Genomic DNA, 23,149 nt, shown 5'->3' with positions numbered 1-23,149 from the left:
AAGAACATCTCTTTCAAAATGTGGCCGGTACCTGTTTGGGGGTGACATTCCTTCTGTCTCCTCCAACAGACTTGGCACCCATTCTCCACTGGCTGCACACTTGGACAGAAAATCACCAACCTCTAATGTATTACAGTTCCAAATGTGTCATAAAAGGAGGTGGACACCTGAAAGACAGACACAGCATTTAGACCTTGCAGGAACATCTCACAAGCTCCTTGCTGTTTCCACAGGGGGAATTTCTAAAGCACACAGAGACAATGGGGAGAAGAGATTACTAACACCACTGCTTACACCAGCATCAGATTGATTTAGCAGCCTCAAAACTCTGTCTGGACTCCCTAGCTGACCGGGAGCAGCCTGCAAGCTTCTACTTAGCAACAAGTGCAAAGTTAAACTCCATGTCCATATTCACCAGAGAACAACACCCACATTTTTCATGTAGTAGTACTGACACAGGATGACTGACTGGAACAGAATTTGTGTCAGACGATGTGGAACATCTGCTTGACTGAATAGTTACATTTACATATTGCTGTAGAGCTCTGCAGCGGTCAGTCCCTCCTCTGGGCACACACAACAAACCCAGAAGTCACCTCACCACCACCATCCAGACTGCCTGTCTTCGCCTGATCTACCACCTGCTCAGAGAAGTGACCTCACAAGGGCAAACCCCCAACACACGCCTACAGCTGCTACGGGCTTCAGAGATACACATTTCCTCAAAATAACTTCCCCCACCATGAACCACTGCTGCCTGAGCAGGTACTCAGACAAAAGAGACCTCACACTCAACGCCCATGCCTAACACACACTTTGGGAAGAAGAGATTATTAGCACCACTGCGTACACCAGCACTAGATTTATTCAGTAGTTTAAAAGATCTAGTTGGACTTCCATGATGACCAGGAGTAGGCTGCAAGCTTCTACTTAGGAACTCAACAAAGTCAAGCTCCATGTCCATGTTCACCAGAGAACATCATCCACATTTTAAACGTAGCAGTACTAACGCAGGATCATGGAGTGGAATAGAATTGGTGTTAGATGATGGGGGACATCTACTTCTGCTTGATTAATTTGTTGCCTTTCTCTGCTGCTGTAGAGCTCTGCAGGAGTCAATCTCTCCTCTGGGCACACGCAACAAACCCAGGAGTCACCTCACCACCACCATCCAGGCCATGTGGCTTCTCCTGACCTGTCAGCTGCTCACAAGGGCAAACCCCCAACACATGCCTGCTGATGGCCTACGGGCTTCAGAGACACTAGCTGCCTCAAAAATAACTTCCCCAGCCATAAGCCACTGCTGCCCGAGCAGGGACTCGGACAAAAGAGACCTCACTCTCAACGCCCACGACTAACTGCCTGCTGCCGGTCTATCAGGGACTCACACAGATGGGACCTCACAGTCACCTGCACAACCAGGTCTCAGTCACTGGCCAAAAAGCCCCCAAGGCAGGAATTACCTCACTAGAACTTCCCCAGCCAGCAGACAAATCCTGGCTGATCCGCTGCTCAGGCAGAAACCATCTCAAAAACACATCCCAGTGCAGACCTGCTGCTGCCCTATCCACTGCTCCGTGGGAAGTGACATCACAAGCAACAGCCACGCCTTCTCCCTCCAGCCGGCCTATCAGGGACTCGCGCAGAACTGACCTCACCATCAACAGCTGAGCCATGGGCCTCCTCCAGCCCCACCAGCTACCTACAAACACTTGATGGGACACAGGGCATTTTCTCATACAGCCCTTTTAAACACTAGGGACCTCACTGCCCACCCTGCTGCTGCCTGCAGCTCCCCCTGCCCTTTCCCACGGCTGAGCCACCTCCTGATTCACTTCCTGGCTTCACAATGCTCACAGTGCAGCAAAGCACCCATTACGTAGCAGTTGCAACCCCCCAAAAATACATTAGCTTTCACCTAGGTAGTCTCTATATGTAGCAAGAGAGCAGGGCCTCATGTCCCAGTCAGAGGGAGAAGCCTTCCCACAGCTCACAAGTCTACTTCCTTCCCCATTGCTGAACAAGCACAGCAAATCCTCTACACACCGAGCACAGCAAGCATTCTCCTATTTTACGCACTGACAATTTGAAATACGGCAACGGACTCCATCCAGGACATTTCAATTGCTGAAACCAGCAGAGCCAGAATTCAGCAATTCTTCATCCTCAGCTAGGATAATGGGAATAACAACGGCAAGTGTGAAAATGGCCTTTTGTCAACTTCCAAGGCCCCTGAAAAGCAAAACACCTCACACTTAACAGAGCTCTTCTGCAAACACCCTTCAGGCTGCTCCCAGGGTCACAGGTCCTGGAGCACACCAAGAGCTATGGAGCAAGCACAACGACTTGGGCACGACACCTCGCAAGGACAGCAGCAACCTGCTCACACTTTGCCCAGCAGATCCCAAACACAGCTCTGAGCAGCACCTGGGGGCTGCGGGGCCAGCAGCAAATCAGGGAAACCCTTGAAAACGCATCTCAGACCCACAAAAGGTTCAAAGCTTCCTGCACCCAAACCCCACCAAGCCGCCCAGGCCCAGCTGCCCGGCGCAGGCCGGCACGCCTGGCTCGCAGGTCAGTTTCCCTCGGTGACAGGGCGCTGGGTCCCCTGGTCACAGCCCCAACAGCCCCTTTGGGAGCCCCTGCAGGAAAGCAGCCCCCTCGCCAGCACCGCTGCCCCTGCTGCAGCGAGAGGGCACCCGCCGGCATTTGAACGCACCCGCAGCCCCCACCAGCCCCACTCGCACCCGCTCTCACTCCCGCTCCCTTCTCGCCTGCTTCACTCCCTCCCTTCTCGCACCTCTCTCTTCTCTTGGCCTTTTCGCACTCTGGACTCCGATTGGCTTAGACAGCCGTCATTCCAGTCCATCCCCGCCCTCCTCCTCAGGACAGCCAATAGGAGGGCCGCACTCAGGCGATGCCATGGCAACGCTGCACCCTCCTGCCCTGGCAGCCAGCTCTGCCCCCTCCCCTCCCACCGCGGGACGGCACCATCTTGTGGGCGGCAGCGCAAGGTGCGGCGGGGCCTCAGGGCAGCCCGGCGCCGGGTGCCCGGGCAGTGCAGGGCCCCGGGTGCGGCGGCTCTGCCGCAGGGTCCTCGCGGGGCTCCTCGCTGCCCTGCACCCTGGGGGCCGTGCTGGGCTTGGAGGGCAGGCCTGGGGCCTGTGCTGGTGCCAGCGATGAAGCCCTGGGAATGGCCGGGGTGCCGGAGCCTGCGGGCGACGTGCTGCTGCCACTAGGGCAGGGCAGTGTCCTCTCGGCCCTCCTGTCCCAGCTCCTTACCCAGGGTAGCCCCAGGGCATTGCAGCCCTCCTGCTGTGCCTGGCAGTGCTGGGTGGGGGTCCTGGAGGGGTCGCTCCAGAGAGCTGAGGAGCCCCACGGGGGCACAGGGCAGCGAGGGGGAGACCAGCTCTGGGCCTGTTGGTGCCAGGGAGTGGAGGTATGGGGTGACCAAGGGCATCGGGGGAGATGGCCATGTTGGGCTCACCCCAGCAGTGCACCCCCCAGAGAAAAGTCCTTGGGGTAGCCAGGTCTTACAGGGTGACAGTGGTGCCTCCACCTGTTCACAAAGTGCTCTCCCAAACAGGCTGCCTTTTGGGTGCAGAGGTTGGAGCCCATTTTGCAGGAGGACAGAGGCTGTGGCCATCTCAGGATGAAATCTCAGAGCCCCAAATCTGCTCTGCCAAGTTACAGTTATAAAAGGGTACAAATGGTGTCAATCCTCACTGGAGAGCTACAGAAGCACTGGAAACAAGGAAGTGCATTCCTGGCTGATGGTGTCCCTGCAGCAGTCCTCCATCTCGCTTGTCCCTTTGCCCTCAGCTCACCTCTCAAGCCCAGGATGAGGGACGCTCTTCCCATCTCATCACCCAATACTCCTTTCCAACATGCTGCTGCTCCTCCACATGTCGACAAGGGCTCCTAGTGCACCCCCGTTGCCTCCTGTCCCCTGTCATTGCCACGGAGCCACTACGAAGGACAGTGGTGGGGACTGCGTGAGCAGTGCCCAGCAGCGCCTGGGCCTCGCAGGGCAGTGAGGGCCCCCACCCACGACTCCAGGGAGACCTCCCTGTGATGCAGCACATCCCGCTGTGACCTCAGCTCGTGTCATGTGGGGGCTCACTATGCCGTCGCCATGGAGATGGCCCAGCCAGGGAGCAGAGAGATTTCCTCCCACGTCCTGGAAAGCAATCCCCTCCCTCCCCCCAGTTATTTCCCAAACATTTCTGATAAATTCCTTCATCTCCAGAGGGGCCTTGGGCATCAGGGCAGCCCCAGCCCCAGCACCCAGGCATCCTGGCTGCCACATGGTCTCCTGAGCCACACAAGCTTCTCAGGCAGGATTTTGCCCGGGATCCACAGCAGGTTTTTCAGATCAAAGTTTCTGTGTGCCTCCTCAAACAGGAGCCCCTGAAGGCTCCCAGGGAGCTGCAGGAGTGTTGGGAACAAGGAACTGTTGCCTGGGCTGATGGTATTGGTCCAGCAGTCGTCCCTCTCACTTGCTGCTTGTCCTTGCCTCACCTCTGTAGCTGAGGAGGAGGGATGCTCTTCCTATTTTGGCACCCAAAACTCCTTTACAATGAGCCCCTGCCCCACTGCCTGCTGGCGAGGGGCCCCAATGTGGCCCCATTGCATCCTGTCCCCACTTTTTTCCATAGAGATGCTGTGGAAGACAGAAGTTTCTTTACTCTTCTTGCTCTCCATTTCCTGCTTTTGCCCATAGCAAGGCAGCAGAAAAATCTCACTCTTTCAGCAGAGTCCCCTACTTTTACACACCTGCTTTCTGCACTTTTTCAGCACCCTCTGTCTCCCCCACCTATGCCCCCCCACAGCCCAGTTCCTTTCCTTTGCTCCAGCAGCATGCTAAGATTGAGAAAGCCTAAGTGGGGTGTGTATGTGAGGGAAATAAATAACGAGATGCCAGCATGAACAGCAGTGGGATGGCAAAGCAGGTGGTGTATGAAAATGCCATGTCAGACACCCCAAAGAAGTCACGTCCTTCCAAAATCTGCCAAGTGGAACTGACGTACAAAGCCAAACATTTCTGAAGGCTTATGGAATTTGGTGCCTCTGGTTGTGCATGATGCCAGGGACACAGGGCTGTAAGAAGCACTTGGGAGAGGGCCAAGCCTTGCAGGAGGCAGCCTCGGCTGGAGCTGAGCCCTGGCAGGAGCAGGAGAGAGCAAGGCAGGGGTCTTGCGGGTGCTCTGCTTCTCCTGCTAGCCAGCCTGGCTGGGCAGAGGCTTTGTCAGTGTGGGGCAAGAGACGGGAAATGGCAGCTGCCTTGGGCACCCCCAGGTATGTCCTTGCAGGCTGCCAGGCAGAGCATGCAGTCAGCCTGCAGGCAGGCAGAGACCTCCTGCTCCTTGCCAGCACTTCCCACCTGCTCCTCGGCAGCTCCGGGGAGTCAGGCAGAGGCTTTCAAGGCCACCGTCATGGTCAGCTCTGCACCTTTCCAGAAGCACGTGAGCCCTGTGCGTTGGGCAGCCGAGGCAGCCTGTGCCTTTGGTGGGAGCAAGCTGGGATCCAGCTGCGCTGCACTGCTGCGTGCAGCTGCCGCTGGCCACCTGTGGGCAGAAGGACTCACAGGGTGGAGGTGGTTGCCTTGGCCTGAGTGGCTGGTGAAGAGCAGGAAACCTGAGGGCTGTGTGCAAGGGAAGCTCTGGCTGCACGCGGCCTGGCTGAGCTGGGCGCAGAGCTGCTCTCTGCCCCTCAGCGCAGAGCTCACGGGCTCCGTGGGGGCCTTGGAGCATGCAGGTTGCTGTGCTTTGTCCCAGGGAAAGTCCCGAGGACTGGCAAGAAATTCCCCACTGGCCGCAGCAGCTCCTGCCTGCCTCTTTAACCCCTGCTCCTTTGCCAAACCAGCTGCCTGCTCTCCGGGCAGCTCCCATGCCTGCTGCCTGCCCCTGCCTCCAGCCCCATGGCTCACTTCGCCCCTGCGCTCCGGCTTGCCTGGGAGTGCGTGTGCAGCCTGGCAGCAGATGTTTGCTGCCGCTCCTCATCCCCCTGCATGATCCTCTGCTGGGGTCCTGCTGCTCTGGCCCCAAGGCCAGCTGCTGCCTCCTCAGGGAGCAGCTCTCCTCAGAGGGAGGACCCCGGGGGCTCTGTTCACAGCAGGGACACAGTCCCCATGGAGACAGCCCCATCACCAGGGCCTTGGAGGCACCATGCCACCACCATCACCAAGTCCTGCTGCTCACTGTGGCAACACCCCTCACCAAGCCCCGGGGATCGCTGGGGGCACCCCCAGCACAACGCCTTGGCAGTCCCCATGGGCACACCCATCCCCATGGCCTTGCCTCCAAGCCTCTGCTTTCAGCTTTGGAGCCTGCCTGGCAGCTGACAGCTGGGCAGCACCACCAAGTTGCCTCTCTCCACCCCTGCACTCCATGCCCCTTGCACAGGCTGCCCTTCCTCAGGCACTCCAGAGCACACAGCCACTCCAAGGACACCCCTTGCTCTGCCTGCTAATCCTCCTGGCACCATCTGGCACCTTTCCTTGCCATCCGAGGCCATCTCTTCCTTACTCACTGATCTTACAGTTACCCTCTCCTCCAAGTTTCTGGTGCTAGAAGGCTCTCCTCTGCAGCTTGCCCAGCTGATTCACCCTAACCAGCTGCAGCCCACAGCCCAGCTGGGCTAAGAGAGGGGCTGGGGACCTGTCCCAGGGAAAGCGGGGCTGTCAGCAGGGGCACCGGGGTACTGGCTGCCTCCTGCCTCCAGCCTAGAGAGAACACAAGCACTGCTGTAGCCACGGCCTCTCCTCACAGCTGGGATGGTGCTGAGAAACCGGCACCACAGCCGGCACTGAGCCACAGGAGAAAGGGTGCAAGAGCCGGGGACTCCCGGGGGCCGGAGGTGGCCCAGGCCGGGCCGGGCCTTCCCCACCGCTGCGGCCACACAGCCAGGCTGCGGCGGCTCCGGCTGCCCCATGCACACGGCCGTTCGCTCTGCCCAGCCCGCGGCCCTCGGCCCCGGCGTGGCAGATCCCGGCGCTGTGGCTAAAGGCTCCGGGCGGCCCCGGGCCGGGAGACGCTGCCCCGCGGCAGCAGCCGCCTCTCGCCCCCTTCCCGCCCGCAGGGCCCGGGCAGCCCCGCACCCGCCCCGCCCCTCACTGCCCTCCTCTGGGCCACTGCGCATGCTCTACCGTGACCGGCCACGCCCCTCCCTCTTTACCACGCCCCTCTTGGTCCCTCCCCTCAGCTCCCCTGCCCGCCTCTCCCTCCCTGGCCCCTGAACAGCGCACACGCACTGCTGCCTCCCTCCCGCCCCCTCCCTGGGGTCCCACCCCACGAGGCCACACCCCATAGGAGCTATTGGAGGAGTGAGGGGTGGGAGGGTCTGTGGTGCAGGGGGCGTCACTTCCGGCTGTGGGGGCGGGGCCTGTGTGTCCCTGGCTGCTGGTGCTGGTGCGTGGGGAAACGCTGCTGCGGGGCGCTGCTGCCGCAGGGCCCTGCTCTGCCCCAGGGCCTGGGCGAGCCTGCGGAGGGGAGGGACGGGAGAGAAACCTCTGCACTGCGCTGGGGGCAGCTACTACCTGTGAGCATCCCAGGGACACAGCGGGGGTTTTCAGCCCGCGCTGTGGCCTGGAGGGTGCCGAGAAGCCCTGAGCTGTGAGAACTGCAGCACTAGTGACCCCACAGGCAGCAGGGGAGGAGGGAGAGGAACAGAGCAGCTGCTGCCTGTGCTGCTTCTGCCCCGGGATGTTCTCCCCTCCTGGAAAGCTGAAACGCCCTGGGCGTGTGTGGGGAGACTGTTAGGAAAAGCAGATAGGCAGGAGCTGCTGTTGTAGTGTGCGGGCGCAGTGCAGTATTCAGTTTTCTCGATCAACCTGTGAAAATTTGATTTATTTTCAGCTTTAAGTTACAAACGTTAGCAGTCTGTCCTCTGCAGTAATGAGGAAAGAAGATGGCTGTGAAAAAAAGCACGGCCTGAGCCCTGAGGTATGTACATGTAGAGCTCTAGTGCTATTTTGGGGTCTTCCTCTTGTCCTCCTTTTGCTAAGGAGGAAAGGAAAAAGATGGCCATAAATGGGCTCTGTCCTTGCTAGAGCAAGGAGAAGGATGTGAACACACCCTTGCATGGAGAGCTATTTCAAAGAGCTTACAGGTCAGGGCCCGTTGTTTCTGTTTATTTCTATTGACCCCGGTGTCCCTACTCCTTTTTCCCAGGCCCTTGGTTAAACGTACATTTTAAAGCCAGAGCATAAGGTGTGCACTGCTGCTGGAGGCAGAGGTATCTAAGCAGAGATAGATTATTTTTTCTTGCGTCTGCGTTGTGGCCATCCGTGTTCCCTGGCTGCGGCTGCTTTGGCAAATCCAAGCTCTCTCCATTCATTCCTGAATATGAAAATAAATTGGCTTTTCCTGTATGGTCAAACTACTTCTGACCCCCAGAGTGTTTGATAAGGGCAGAACAAGGTCTCCCACATGGTGAGTGCTCTCCTAAAACTGGAGAAAGATATGCTTCTGTTCAACAGTAGGTATTGCTACTACAGCCAGGTATTTAAACTGTCGTCATCCCTGAATGTCACCTTGAGCAGGCTGTAGTGTTCTTTCTCTCTGCTGGCAGGCAGATGCTGGCCAGTTGTGACTGAAGAGAGCTCGGCACAAACTTGTGTCTTGCTCAAAGTTGACCTGGGGGACACAGAAATCATAAAAATCATAGAACCACAGAATAGGAAGGGTTGGAAGGGACCTCTGGAGATCATCTAGTCCAACCCCCCTTCTCCAGCAGGGTCAGGTAGAGCATGTTAGAGAGGGTTGCATTCAGACAGGCTTTGAATATCTCCAGAGAAGGAGAAAAGATTCTGCCCTTATCACATGGGACAACTGAAAAGAGTTTGTCCCTGTCCCCTTGACACCCTCCCTTCAGATACTTAAGACATTGATAAGATCCCCCCTCAGGCTTCTCTTCCCCAGGTTAAAGAGGCCCAGCTCTCACAGCCGTTCCTCACAGGAACAGAGACTTTGAGCATCTCTCTCTGCTGGATTCTGACCCGCGCTTGCCCGCCTTGCGGTCACTCCTGGTAATAGCAGCTGGACAGTGTGCATTTAGAAGTATAGCAACTGGTGCATAGGTGAAAATCCATTCCAAATTATATACTCAGGCAAATGGGGACTATCAAAATGTAAAAGTACCATTGAGACTGATGTTACCTCCTGCCTCCTGGGCACAGAAGCAAGACCATCCTAGCAGGGAACTGTACTATTTTAACACAGTGAAAAGACCTAAAAAATTAAATCAGTTAATGCGTGCACTGTTCCCAAGTGTGGGTGTCATCTCTGCCACCCTTGAAATCATTCAAAATGCTGCTCTTAAGTGTCTCAAGAAACCTAAAAGTAGAAGCAAAGTCTTTCTCCCCATTAGCCCTCTAGAATCGCTGGGCTTTAGATTACCTAGTGGCCACACAGTAGGGAGTGTGTGTGTTGGCATGCACTGTCTAAAAACAAATATTATGCAAACATCATTCAATGACATGTGCGTACCTTCCATCGAGTAGCCAAAGAGCAGTAACTGCTTAATTTCCTAGCAACAGAACTGGTCATGGTTGTGGTCATGGCTACCAGGTCTGGGAGTGTGGACCAGATGTATTTTAATAATTTTAACATTAATCCTGGCAGTAGGAACGGTGCTTTTCTCTTGTCTCGTGCATGGGTCAAATATGCCTCTCCATGTGTAAGGAGATATCGGTGTAGACCAGCGTAATATTGAAAGGTGGTATGCATGAAATGAAAGGAGGGAATGTTAAGGGAATTTCCACTGTCCTCTAGTTTAGCAGAAAAAAGAACATGGAAGCTCATGTACCCTGCAAGCAGAACATCTTATCTGACTTCGCCTTAGGCCTGTTCTTGTACAAAGTTGAAGATCTGCAAAGAAGCCAGGTTAACCCAGCCAGCAGTACAAAAGTTGTTCCAAGGTACCAGCAGAAGAGGTGCAAAATCAGCTCATGAAGAAGATGGACCATATGAGGTTGTCACGGAACTCTCTTGTACTGTAACACAGCAAGAGGATGGGTAGAAGTAAAAATTGTGGATCGATCTGGCTGGTTGTGTAAATTAAAGTATTGAACATGTAACAATTAATTATTGCTTAAAAGTTGTAACAAAAAGCTGCTTGTGGCCCCTTCTTGTGCTGCCAGTCAAGAGGCAGTTTATTGCTAGCAATAAAAACTAAAAAAACTTAAAAATCTGACTCCAGCTGCTCATTATTGGTGCCTGTGAATGCACAAACGAGAACAGGTAATTTTGACACCATAACCCGCTTCCTGCTCACACAGTACCTCTGCCCTTCAACAGTTTTCATCCCCTGCCCAGCAGTTTTGCGGCCTCATGTCCCAGCAGGACCTCTGGCTCACGTGTTCCTATTCCCATCATGTTCATTTTCTCTCTTTCCCACCCAGGCCCCTCAGACTTCTCTTGGCTCTCCCACTGGTGGGATCTGTGAGTGGAAGACTGTTTTCCTGACCTCCGGACGTCTCTCCTGCCTTGTGGTGACACATTCACTTCAGTGCAGGAGCAGGCCCTGCACAAACCTCCCAGCTCGCCAGACTCGAGCAATGCACTTGTGGGTGAAAAGGCTCCCTGCACTTGTGAATAGGGGGCTCTCTGGTTTGACAAGGAACTCTGCTCGGGAAGATCTAACAGCTGAGTAGGAAGGCTGAAAGTGATGTAGGAAAAAAACAGGCTTGGGGGAAATGTGAGGAAAGGTTATTGAAATTCTTTTTTACTCAGCAATATTGCCTGCCTCCTGGAGGCTGGGTTACAAAAAGCACTTAAGGTGTGCCTTACTCTGCTTCTTTACTGGCACGTCCTTTCCAAAGTCTATCAGCAGGTGTTACGTAGTTAAGCCTTGTTCTTGGCGCATACTCACTGTTAAAAGGTATGGCCTTCTCCTAGAGCAGGCAGCAGATTGCTGAGCACATCACCATTTCTATTCTGATTACAACACCCTGGGGTGAATTAGGGGCTGAATTTCTGTACTTGCGCACAGCTGTACAGGGATCCTTCACAATGTCTCCTGCCCCTCTCTGCCCCAGCTGTGTCCTGGTCTAGCTGAGCAGTCCAAAGGACTTGGAAGGATAACCATTTTCCCTTTCTGAAAAGGAAAACTTAATGGCAGCCCCGATGAGGACACCTCCGGGAGGCTGGGAGATCAACAGTGTTAGGACCAGCACTCAGCACAAGGCATACACTTTACTAGGGCTAAAATATAATCAGTCAGGGTTTATTGAAGGCTCTCTCTTCTGCCCTGTGTCATCTTCCAAGAAAGAGAAGAAAGAGCATCCTGAGCAGCCACAAATGAAACCCAAGAGTTTCCCAAAACATCTCCTGGCTGTGTCTTCACTGGCCTCTTGATGTGCTGGGAACCTTCTTGTGCCTCCCCTGCTCACGGGAAATGCTCTTTTCTGCTACCAGGAACTGACCCGGGAAACCCAGAGGGAAAAGGGAAAATTCCCCTCCTCACACCAGATGAGAGTGTGCAGGGTTGTTCAATTCAGCACTGACTACAAGAGCTCAGGACATGTAGTTCAGACTTCTCTCTGCTGCTCAGTCCCAATGTTCAAAAAAAAAAAAAAAGAAAAATCCTCACAAGTCCAGAAGTACCTACAATGGCTGGATTTGTTTTATTCAAAGTTGAAAAATACCAACTGCCAACAACAGCATGGCAATGAGGTGGCCAGGGGGTTTACAGTGATGCGCTGCTAATCTGTTCTGCACCATGCACATGGGCTCAATCAACATCCTCATCAAAGATGCTCCTGTTCCTGACTCAAGACCAGCCCGGAAGGAGTCTTTGGGGGCAGTGGGTGGTCTGCAGTCACTGTCCCCACAGGCAAGCATTTTCAAGGTCATTCTCAAAGCTGCCCAAGCAATCACCTGCTTCTCCCCACTCCTCTCACTTGAGCTCAGTCACAACAAAAGCCAAACATCTCTGGAGGGTACATCCCTGGGTCGGCAGACCTGCTGGTGCCTGGGACATGCATGCTGCTATGGGACATCCTTTCTGGACCACATGGGATGGCCAGAGAAGCTGAAGAGCAGCACGGAGGATGCATGTGTGTCTTGTTGAAGCTGAGCTGAGCTGAGCTGAGCCATCCCCCTCCCTGATACAAAGGACAGACAAGGACCAGCATGTATCCATTTTGAGTGGTCATGTCTGTACATCTCCCTCCTGAATGGGGAGAAGGGAGGGTGCAGTGCTGTGGGGCAGCCAAAGAGGCCAGTTGAGTCCCTGCTCCTGTGACTGTGTGGGAATGTGGGAGCGCTTCAGAGCTCTGCCTGCTGTGCAGACAGCTCTGCCAGAGACCCCTGTGGCAGCGTTAGACCTTTATCTGCCCGGAGCACAACCTCAGCTGAGTGGGCAGTGCTCTTCCGCCAGTCTATGCTCGATCCTTGGCCTGACTTTTTGGCCGGAGAGAAGCTGAGACTGGAGACGGAGCAGGATGTCCTGTGTCACAGATGTAGCTGAGCTCCTGCTGGGACAGCAGGGTTCAGCAGCAGCAAGAGCTGCTGAGGGGTTGCAGCAGCAGAACTTCTTCCCCTATGCAGAGACAGGAGCTGCAAGGTGCTGCAGTTGGGCTGGCCCTGGCAGCCTGATGGATGAGAACATTTGGGTAAGGAAACTGGGAGGGGGGGGGATGCAGACATTTGTGCCGTGAGCTGTCACAGAGAACAAAAAGTTCAGGAGATGTAGAAAAACCCAGTACATTTGTAGAGCAAAACTGAGTACCAGTCTCTGATCTGAGGCTCCTGTGAAGCCAAGGTTTTACAGTCAGGTTTCACCCTGCCTGCTACATCCCAGGGGAGTCACTGCGATTCTGCTGTGCCTTGGGCCCTTTCAGCAGGAAGGAGCTGATGCAGAGGAACATTCATTAGGGGTCCCAGGCAGATCTCTCTGTGCTCTTTCTCTTCCACAACACAGCCTGCTTTTTCTTTCCCTTTTACACCTCTCATTCCAAGCACCAGCTCCAAGAAATCTTTAGGAAATTAATCATAGCCAGGGATTCTGCATTTTTAACCATTTGCCCTTCCAAAAAGGAAACCTTAATGGCAGCCCTAAAGAGGACACCTCAGGGAGGCTGGGTCCAAAGAGATCCATCCTTTCATGGCCTCCAGCACTTCACCTCAGGTCTTCAGCAGCTGCCACTGGCTTGGGAACAAGCGTCTCTCCTGGTTTAAACAATGTCGTGCTTTATAAGAAACACCCTAGCAGAAACCTGAGCCCTTTGAAGGGACATCCCTAACAAGGAGAGGTGCCTGTGGAAAACAACATCGTGATACAGACCTCTGGAAAACATCCTCACAGGCTGATAACTTGAACCACCCAATCAGTGGTCTAGGTGCCTTCAGGGTGTCTCCAGGCTGCTAAGGACATTGCAGCATCAGCTGTGGCCCCCTGAAAAAACACAGTATGCAGTTATACAAAGATACACAGGCTTGGAGTGACTTGGTTCAGCTACTGTCAACAGAGGCTCTTTTTCTGCAGAATCCAATGACATGCATGTACCTGAGAAAGAGTCATCACTAGGATCGGATCTGCTCCAGCCTCTAGGGTGAAGCGAAAAATCTGAAATATCACCATTACAACACAGGGTGTCCTAATTCACTAGCAGTGGACTAAGACTACTCTTCAAGTCCTCATTTTCCATGGCCATGTCAGCCTCCTGCTTTCCTCGGCCTGAATTTGCTCTGCCCTCTTCCCTTTTACAGGCAGTGTTGGTGACAGGCCTAACTGGTTCCCTGATAGAATAAAAGCAAGCTTCAGCACAGCGTATTTGTTGGTATGAATCACGAGGCCAATTAAAAAACTTGAGAGCAGAAATCTCAACAGGACTGCTGACAGCTCACTTTGCATTCCACAGCACTAGAGCTCTGAATTGCTAAGAGCAGCCATCCACCAATACGTGGGGAAAATAACGCAGTTTACCCTTCTCTCTTCTTCAGCAGCAAAGGGACTACTACCACCAAGACTACCCTCGCCACTACCACACCGGAGATGACTTCAGAAGCTATTACAATGCGTTTGTGTAGATCTTTATGAGCTGAAGCCTCCGCTTTCTTCTTCTTACCCCACCTGGAGGAGAAATACTACCATTCTGCACACTAGAGTGGCAGACTGCATTACTCCTCACCTAATGGTGCCTCCAGATTTCCCAGGCAAGCTGAGGAGTTAACATGTCTGCCTGAGAGAAAACCCTGCAGCTGCAACATTTTCTAGGTTCCACGAGGAACAGCGGGAACTCCCAGCTCTCTGCCAAGGAAGGCACTCCCAGCTCAGCACCCTAAGCCCAGCTCACAGAGGCAGGCTCTCTTGTGCTCCTGCTCTCTTGCTCAGGGACATTGGGGGCCCTGGCTGCAGAGAGGCACAGTTGCAGCTGGAACAGTACCAGCTGCACTTCCCAGCCCAGCAGTCACTGTGTGCTCCGGCTTCCCTAACACACAGGCATCACCTCACCTTCCTCCTCTCACAGCTCTTCCAGGGAACACTTGAATGCATCCAGGTTCCAGCACTGCTCTCTGGGGACTTTTGCATCCCCTCACAGCACCAAAGGCATGCAGCTAAGTGCGGGAAGCCCAGAAATAATCGTTACACCTACAAGCTGGTCCTCTAGCCTTGGCCAACAGAAAAATGCCCTTTAGGTCTCAGAGGTTCCCCTGAAAATGTATGTGAGGATCAAGAGAGACACGTATCGTGGGCTTTCACCACTATATTCCTCCTACAAGCAGCACCATTGCTGCACTCACAGAATCTTCCAAAATGTGCACACTATCTTTCTGTCAAGAGCAGGCTGCTCTACTAGACTCAGGAGAGAACTAGAACTCACACGGTGCTTTCCGAGGTTCGATTTGATGAGACCAAAGCGACACACCTGGGCTTCAGAATTAAAAGCACCAAACACAACAAGAGTCTTGCACGGGGTCTCCTTCTCCTGTCTCACTGCACATGACGGTCCCCTTGCAGTTACACAGACTGCAACAACATCTGCCCCAGTAAATCACAAACAGCAGTAATTGCCACATACCAGAGATGAAAGGCCTCTCCAAACAGCCACTGCTGGCTGGTCTTCCTATCTCCTAAGGAAGGAGCCCAGAGGCACACAAGCAGTTAGAGGTATTACACCAGGTGACAAGGGACAGCAATTACCTGGCATCCCTCTTCCTTCCATAGGCTTGGCTCCTCTATTGGAGACAAGCAGTCTGTGACTGCCTCCTTCCCAAAACATCTCCTCTTCCACAGTCTCATTATCTGTCCCTTTAGAAAGAAAGAAAGGAAAGGTGAAAGCAAGGGAAGTCTTTAGAAAGCAAGGAACTGTGAGCAGACCTAAGTGGGACCTCATCAGGAACACAGGAGGCAGTACTTCCCAAAGGGCTTGAAGACCAAAACTTCTGTCCTTGGTGGTCCAGCTAGCCCACTAGCCCAAACAATGTTTCATGTGCGGAGAAAAAGGTAAGGGCACAACATCTTCCAAGAAACTGGTGCAGACAGCAAAACCAGACAGGCTGGATGATGAGAAACTTGCATGTGCTCTTCCTGCTCACATGCCAATTTTTGGCATTTTGGTGGGGGCAATGTAAGAGGACACTGAATCATAGAATGGTAAGGTTGGAAGGAACCTCTGGAGGTCATCTATTCCAACCCTCAGCACAGCCCATACAGGGATTGAACCCGCGACCTTGGCATTAGCAGCACCACACTCTAAACAACTGAGCTAAACCTGCCCCCCAAGGATTCACATCACAGAGGACAGGAAAAAAGGGGCAGGCGTTTCAGCTGGGGACAAAATCCTTCTGAGAAGCAAGTCCCATCATGCCAGGGAGCTTATCAGAAATTCCCCCTGCACTATTTTCCTCACAGCTTCTGAAAATCCCACAGAATATTCAGATGCTTTATCTAGGAAGCTTCTCTCTGAGGATCTTCAGAGAAAGTAGTAAGTTACATTTCAAAGAATACAACACGAAAACAGAAAGGTTTCTTTGTGCATGGAAATCCATGGAGACCATTAACCCACAGGATCCCTCCCAGGCTTTGAATTCAGGAGCCACCTGAGAGGCAGGGTCACAAGTGTCTACAGGCACATCTACAACCAAATACAAATGAGAAGGTACCAGTGTTTTTTTCCGAAATGATACAAACTGCAGGGAAGGCGAGTGGATCATGTCACTCCACAGGATGTACATGTGGGTCTAGATTCTCAAAGTTGCAGAGTGGGGCAGGCGCCCTTTCAACTGGAACCGGCACCTCCCCAAATCCTGCATTGATGCAGGATTTTACATCCCTCAAAGATCAGCTATACCAACAGCCTGGCCCTTGGTGCAATGTCCCTGACAAGGAGGTCTCTAATGGGACACCAAAGAAGCCACAGCTGGAGAGGCAGCATTTGACCCAGCACACAAAACAGACCCTTTACACTTGCCTTGTACAAGAGCCCGTTGTACAATTGGTATGAATCTGGGCTTCATACCAAAGATGTTTGCTGGGTAGCCTGGATTCATCTGGAGGGCAGACAACTATTACAAGAGAAAAGACGATTTGTGCCAGTATTGAATAGCCACACCTCACCTGTGCAATTCAGACCTCTCTCCAAAACCTCAGCTAGCTGAGAATCTGCAGAAGCCTCCCTCCAGCCACATCTGCAACTGGAGAAGAGATTTCCTTCACTTACGTATTCAGATAGATGGCTTTGGAGTCACAAAAGTGATCCCATAACATCACAAGCTGCTTCATTCAGGAAAAAAATATTAACTACTTGCCTGTAGCGTTCTGCAGAGAGGCCAAAACCTTGTCCAGACGAAAGGCTGGGAAAGCTTCACCTACAGGCACATCTGCAATCAGAGAGGAGATTGGTTTTGCTTCTATGTCATGGCAGATGTCTTTTGAGCTACCATCCAGATTACAGCACAGAAAAAAAATGCTTGTTTAAAAAATCTTGTCCCTGGCAGCAAATAAAACCTGACTCCTTACCCCTGGGGTCCTGCAGAGGCTCTCAAACCTCATCCAGCTGAGCAGCCACATGTGCAGCATCCACAGGCACATCTGTAAGCCCCGAGGCACTGCCATAGACTGCTGGAGGGCTGCAGCAGAGCCAGCAACAGCTGTACCCATCTATGGCACAGCTCGGGGCAGCAGCAGGTTTGCAGGCAAAGCCAGTGCTGGGCTTGGCCAAGCTTTCCTCTTCCAGCCTCTTCAGGCTGTCTCCTGCCGCACCAGCTCCCAAAAAGGCCTCATGGGCCCCATGTCCCCTCCTGCCCTGCACCTCCACACTACCTTCCCACCACCTGCTCACTGCAGGGGCCTATATTGGCTCCAGCACCAGCCCCAGCACCAGCACCAGTGGTGCTGCCAGCCAGGCCAGCGGTGCTGCTGTCTCTGTGCTGTCTGTCCACCCTACCTGGGCCCAGTGCTCCCTGCACAGCAGCCTGGGCATCACGGGCACACAGAGACCCTTTCAAAGGTGAGAGAGTGCAGCCTTGCAAGGACCTAGGCTAAAACGTTCAGCTCCCATAGACACAATCTGTGAGGGCCCCACGCACTTCTATGGGCAGAGCTCTGGCAAGGAATCCCTCCCTCGAACCTTGCACGTTGCCTGTAGTTCATCTCCCGCACAACCCCCCTCCACCAAGCATAGGAGCTGGGGGTGGGGGGGATGTTGTTGTTGAAGACCAAGGCAAAGAAGGCACCGAGGACCTCACCTTTACCTGCCTCTGCTCTCTATCTCTCCTGCTAGGGAGCTTTCTCTTTCCTAAGGCCATGCCCATGTGCCTGGGAAACACTTCTAAACTCTTCCTCTGTAGCCTTCTCCCTTCTCCCTGCTCCTATCCCCCACGTGCTGCCTTTTTGCCTTCTAACTGCATCAGGAATTCGCTGTTTACAGCAGTGGTCTCCTGCTGTGCCCGTTCTCCTGAGCACAGGGCTGCACTCTTCTGGCACTTGGAGGCAGCTGCTTTTAAAGGCTTGCCAGCTTCCCTGCTCTCCTTCCCCCTTCAGAGCTGCCTCCCATGACATGCCCCCCACCAGCTGCCTCAAGGAGGTGAAGTCTGCTCTCTCAAAGGCCACATCTCTACAGTTGATACTGTCCTTCCCCATTGCCCTCAGCATCTTGAACCTCCAGGACTGCATGGCGACTACAGGCACCAGCACCTGCCCACCAGCATCCTGGGCTGCATTAGGAGGGCAGTCACCTCCAGGTGATTTTCTCCTCTCCTCAGACCCAGTGAGACCACACCTGGACTACTGTGTGCAGTTCTGCCCTCCCCAGTACAGGAGAGACATGGCCATACTGCGGCAAGTCCAGCAAAGGGCCATGAAGATGATTACAGGACTGCAGCATCATATGCGGAGAGGCTGAGAGAGCTGGGAGTGGTCAGCATGGAGAAAAGAAGTCTCGGGGGAATCTGATCAATGTGTTTCAATAGCCGATGGGAGGGAGTACAGCGGATGGAGGCCGACTCTTCTCCCTGGGCCCAGTGACAGGACAAGAGGGAATGGGCACAAACTGGCATCTAGGAAATTCTCTTGAAACACAAGGGACAGGTTTTTCACTCAGAGGGGGTGGTCAAACACTGCCCAGGTCACCCAGAGAGGCTGTGAGGTCTCTGTTGGTGGAGATATTGAAAACCTGACTGAACGCGACCCCAAGCAACCTGCTCTAGCTGACCCCCACCCTCTGCCGTTCTGTGGTTCCGTGACCCTGAGGTTGTTGATGTTCAAATCTCGGAACAAGCCTGAGTTCTCCCAGGCAGAGAGGACGCCACGCAGCAAGCTAGAAAGCTTCCTGGTCTTCAGAGGTATACAGGCAGTGCATTAAGAGAGAGCCAACAGGTAAATCTTCCTTTAAAAAGCAGAATCACCCAGAACTCACTGAGGTCAAGGGCAGGTCCTCGCCACCTCCCTCTGCTCTGCAGGAAGCATGTCTGCTTGCCCTTAGATTGTTCTCGGTAGTTCTGTGTATCCCGCCCCACTTTCACGCCTCAGCTATACATTACCTGACACCCCCATCCCCACCCCTGCCCCCTCCACAGGCAGCTCTGTCTGGCGAATGCTTCCCTTCCTCCTTCAGAAATGCTGGGCAATTCCACAGATTCATCCCGTATTTCTGCCTCTCCTCATGTTACCTCTGACGACTTCTCTGAATTCCGGATCGGTTGCGGCCTTATTTACACGGTTTGAGGTACCAAGCCACAGGTCGGATTTTCCCCTAACTGCAGCCTGTTCCCTTCACAGCCACACGCACATACACACAGGGCCCTCCAGCCTGACAGCACCGCGCGGAGAGCGCACCTGAACCCTTGGAGGAGCCGAGACGCACCTGCGTTCCCCACGCGCACTGCCCCCAGCAGAGAAGCCCATGGAGGTGGGTGCCATCCGCTCTCACTGAGCAGCCCACAACTGACGGGACACGCGGAGCGACGGGGCTTGCTCTTATCGTGCTGAGAGAGGCCATCACACTGCCGCCTGCTGCCAAAGCCCCCGCCCTGCCCACTGTGAAGACACTGTCAGCTTGGGGAAGCTGCAGGGTCAGGAGAGGCCCCCGTCCTCTCCTCCAGCTCATCGCCTCTCCACCCTGCCTTGAAAAGAGCAGGGTCCAGAGCTGCCAGGGACACGGGGTGTTGCTGAATTCTGCTGCCTTTGGCTGGATGGCAGCACTGAGGGGCCCTCTCTCTGCCCAAAGAAATAACATTGCTCCCTGACAGAGAACTCACGTGTCTGGGCCTGAACCTTCAACCAGACAGCTCAGGAAGCACCCTGAAATCTGTGGAAAAGCGCAAAGATCCAGGAAGGCTTGCCAAAGGTGTCCAAGCCCTGGCACCATGTCCTTTCCCAAAGGAACACTGGTCCTGTGGTCAGGGCATCCTCTCTGTGCAGCTCAGGGCACCCTTGTGATGGCACCTCTGAGCTTCTGGGGCTGCTCTGCTCTCCGTGCAGCTCCCCAGGGGCAGAGTCCTGCCCAGCTTAGCTCATCCCCAGGCTGCTGATGAGCCTGTGTGCAAGACACAGCAGGAGCTCCGCTCACGCATGCCACTCTCACGGGGGCTGGGATGTTTTGGGGCTAGCAGCAGCCCAGGGTGCTCAATTCCAAAGGTGCCTTCTGTCTTTCCCATACTCCCACTGGGCTCACTGAGCTGACAGCGAGGCTGTGCATCTATGGCCAGTGCTCTGTGGGCACCAAGAGGCTGCAGGGGTCTCTGGAAACACTCAGGCACCTCGCTGCCTCTTCCTCAGTGCCCACCGGCAGCTCTGCGCTGCACCTGGCAATGTCCCGCAGGCTAGGCTAGGCAAGGAAGGGGTGATGGAGAGTGGGCTTTGGGGAAGTGCTGAGTCCCAAGCAGCACAGCAATGCTTTTGAAGAGGAGAAGCAGAAAGGGCTGCGCTGAGGCTGGGTACCCAAGAATGGCAAGGCTGCCCGTCATCCCCAGGCACAGTATGTTGGTTCCCCAGGTACCTGGCTGCTCCCAGTTCATCAAGGAAGAGTTGCTCTGAGGCATGACTGAATGCATGTGCCCACAGCCTCCCGTGTTCGGCTGATGAAAGTGGTATTGGTGCAAACAGGCCTCTCCTCTTTCTGCGGAAGGAGGCAGAGAGCTTCTGCACATCCTAGGCAGTTCCTGAGCCTGAACATTTTGCAATGCCTTTCCTTGCTCTCTTCCTTAGTTGGCAGGAGCTTGACCCACAACACCTCCCCTTTTGAGGGCACCCAGGCCTTCCAGGTTATTAGCCCACCAGCGCCCACATTCTTTTGTCTCAGCCCCAAAGGTGCCTCCTCTGAGTTTCGGTGTGTGCCAATGGTTCTTCTGCACCCCCGCCTGCACCATAGTCCAGCCCCCACATAACCCTCACAGTCTTCCTGACAAAGGGAATGATCTTTGCCACTCTTTCTTCAGCAGAGCACAGCAGCAGCAGTTGAGGCACCTGCCATGGATGGTAGTTCCTCATCCTCAGCTCTCCCCAGCCCTCTGCAGCACACCACACCAACACCAGCAGCTCCAGATGCTACATGTCCCATCTGTCTGGACACCCTAGACGACGTTGCCTACGTGAAACCCTGCTTCCACAAGTTCTGCTTTGGTTGTGTGCTCCGCTGGTCGAAAACAAAGGCCGAATGCCCCCTCTGCAAGCAGGTTTTCCAGTCTATTCTGCACACAGTGCTGGCAGAAGATGACTACCAGGAGTATGTTGTGAGGCCTCCCAAAGATAGCTCTTGTGCCAGGCGGCCGCGACAGAGAGCTCCTTGGCGCCCTGCCACCAGGAGGCACCATCGCCCTGCACCTCACCTGCAGCAGCAGTCCCCTGCTCCTCAGATGCCATCCTCTGCCCAGGACGGCAGCAGCCTGGAGGGGCCTCCAAGCCACAGCAGGCAGAGGCAGAGAGCCGGAGGGCTGCGGGAGCCAAGCCAGAGGCTGTCTCTGCACAGGCAGGCCAGTGCTGAGAGCAGATCTCAGAGACATGTGCCAGCGACAGAGGAGGAGATGCTGAACTTCTGCCGTGCTCTGTACCGCACAGGGATGCGTGTGCAAAGGGTTCCCCATGGTGGCCACCCCCAAGACATCTCCGCAGAGTTCTTCTCCCGCAATCCGGACAGCATTCAGAGGTTGCTGCCCTGGCTCCAGCGCGAACTGAGAGTTCTCTTTGGAGTCCACCAGTCACTGATCACCATCACGGAGCTCATCGTCCTGACAAACCTCAGGAGGTATGACCTGGACAGTCAGGCCTTTGCTGACGACTTAGAGCTGCTGCTGCTGAGTCGCACCAGGCATTTCGTCCACGAGCTCATCGGCTTTGCCCAGTGCTCATGCACCATGGAGACCTACGACCAGCAGGCCATATATGATTGCCACTCTCACAGCCAGCACGAAGGAGGCCCCTCAGCATCATTAAGCCCAGCAGCTGCTGCGGGTACAGCCACGACTCCAGGGCCAGCCCAGAGTCCATCCCCAGTTGGCAGCCCTGGCTATACAACGCTTCCTGTCACCTCGTATGCAGGCCCCCGTGACATTGCCACAGCCACACAATCTCACCAAGATCTACAGACAAACTCTGACAACAGGGCAGCTCAAGCAGGAGGAGAAGCCCAGAGACAGTTGCCAGCTCCTGCCAACCCCCTGGACAGTGACTCCTAGTCAGACAGCTGTGTCCTTGTGGGATATTGGAAGCCCTCGGCAGAGAGAAGCCCTGAATGCATTGTGCTCTCCTCAGACTCGGAGCACTCAGCCCCAGCAGAGGAAGGTGACACGGGGCAGAAAGAGCAGCCACTCCACAAACCCAGCTGCAGCCACAGCAAAGCCAGGGCGGGCAGCTCGCTAGTCTCTGCCATGCCAAACCAAACTAGCTGGAGCCACCCCAGCTGCTGCCCTGCTGCCTCCAGGGAGGAGAGAGAGCTCCAGCAGGGGCACATGGAGGACACGGCTGCTTGCGCTGTGCAGGGCTGCAGCCACATCCCCTTCGCTGATGGCAGGGACAGGCAGCGCTCACCCGGGAGGCCCCGGCTGCCCACCAAGAGGAAGGCAAGCAGCTCTGAGGCCTGTGCCCAGCCCAGCAAGAGGCACGCATGGCCTCAGCAGTAGGAGGGACAGTGGGACTGCCCAGCAGACAGTCAGCAAGCAGAGATGAGAGCAGTCCAAGAAGCCTGGGGAGATGAAGACTACAAAAGAACACCAAAGCAAGTGGAAAAGGGTCTGGAGTGCTGCACTCTGAGGGCTGTCTTCAGCACGACGAGCTCTGATAGTCAGTTGGTGAGTAGTGTCATCCTTGGTGGAGGGGGAACTGCAATGCTAGGGGCAAAGACTCGTTAAGGTCCTTCTCAATGAGCTGAAGAAGGGCATGAAGGGCTCCTGGGGAAACCTTGGAGCATGAGCTGGGCTAGGCACTGGCAGGTGCAGAGCCCGCACACATGACCACCTCTGTCTGTCCCCACAGCTGTTAGTCGAGGAGCTGGCTGTCTAAAAGTACCTTTGGCAGGACACTGCAGCACCAGGTTTATAGAAAGACCAGCGCAATGCAGCTGGGTGCCATGACAAATGCTGAGCAGAGGGAACGTGTCAGAACATCCCCAAGCTGGGGATTCAGGGAGACCCTGAGGAGTCCCAGTGAGACAGTTTTCTCGTTGTCTGTGCCCTTTACACTAGTCTAAGAGATGAATGCCAACACCACT

At 54.6% G+C, this 23,149-nt stretch overlaps 1 protein-coding gene across 1 annotated transcript; it reads left to right on the top strand.

Moving 5' to 3' along the window:
• Positions 1–20,972: 20,972 nt before the first annotated feature.
• Positions 20,973–22,118, top strand: LOC134154334 (E3 ubiquitin-protein ligase Topors-like; the record flags this gene model as incomplete). Its single annotated transcript, XM_062601084.1, has 1 exon — positions 20,973–22,118. A coding segment is annotated over one exon (1,146 nt), but the record flags the coding sequence as incomplete, so codon positions are not given.
• Between the last annotated feature and the right edge of the window lie 1,031 nt (positions 22,119–23,149).

This window comes from Rhea pennata, unplaced genomic scaffold, assembly GCF_028389875.1.
Source record: "Rhea pennata isolate bPtePen1 unplaced genomic scaffold, bPtePen1.pri scaffold_23_2, whole genome shotgun sequence".
Lineage (NCBI taxonomy): Eukaryota > Metazoa > Chordata > Aves > Rheiformes > Rheidae > Rhea > Rhea pennata.
This window is presented reverse-complemented; position numbering and strand designations above follow the sequence as displayed.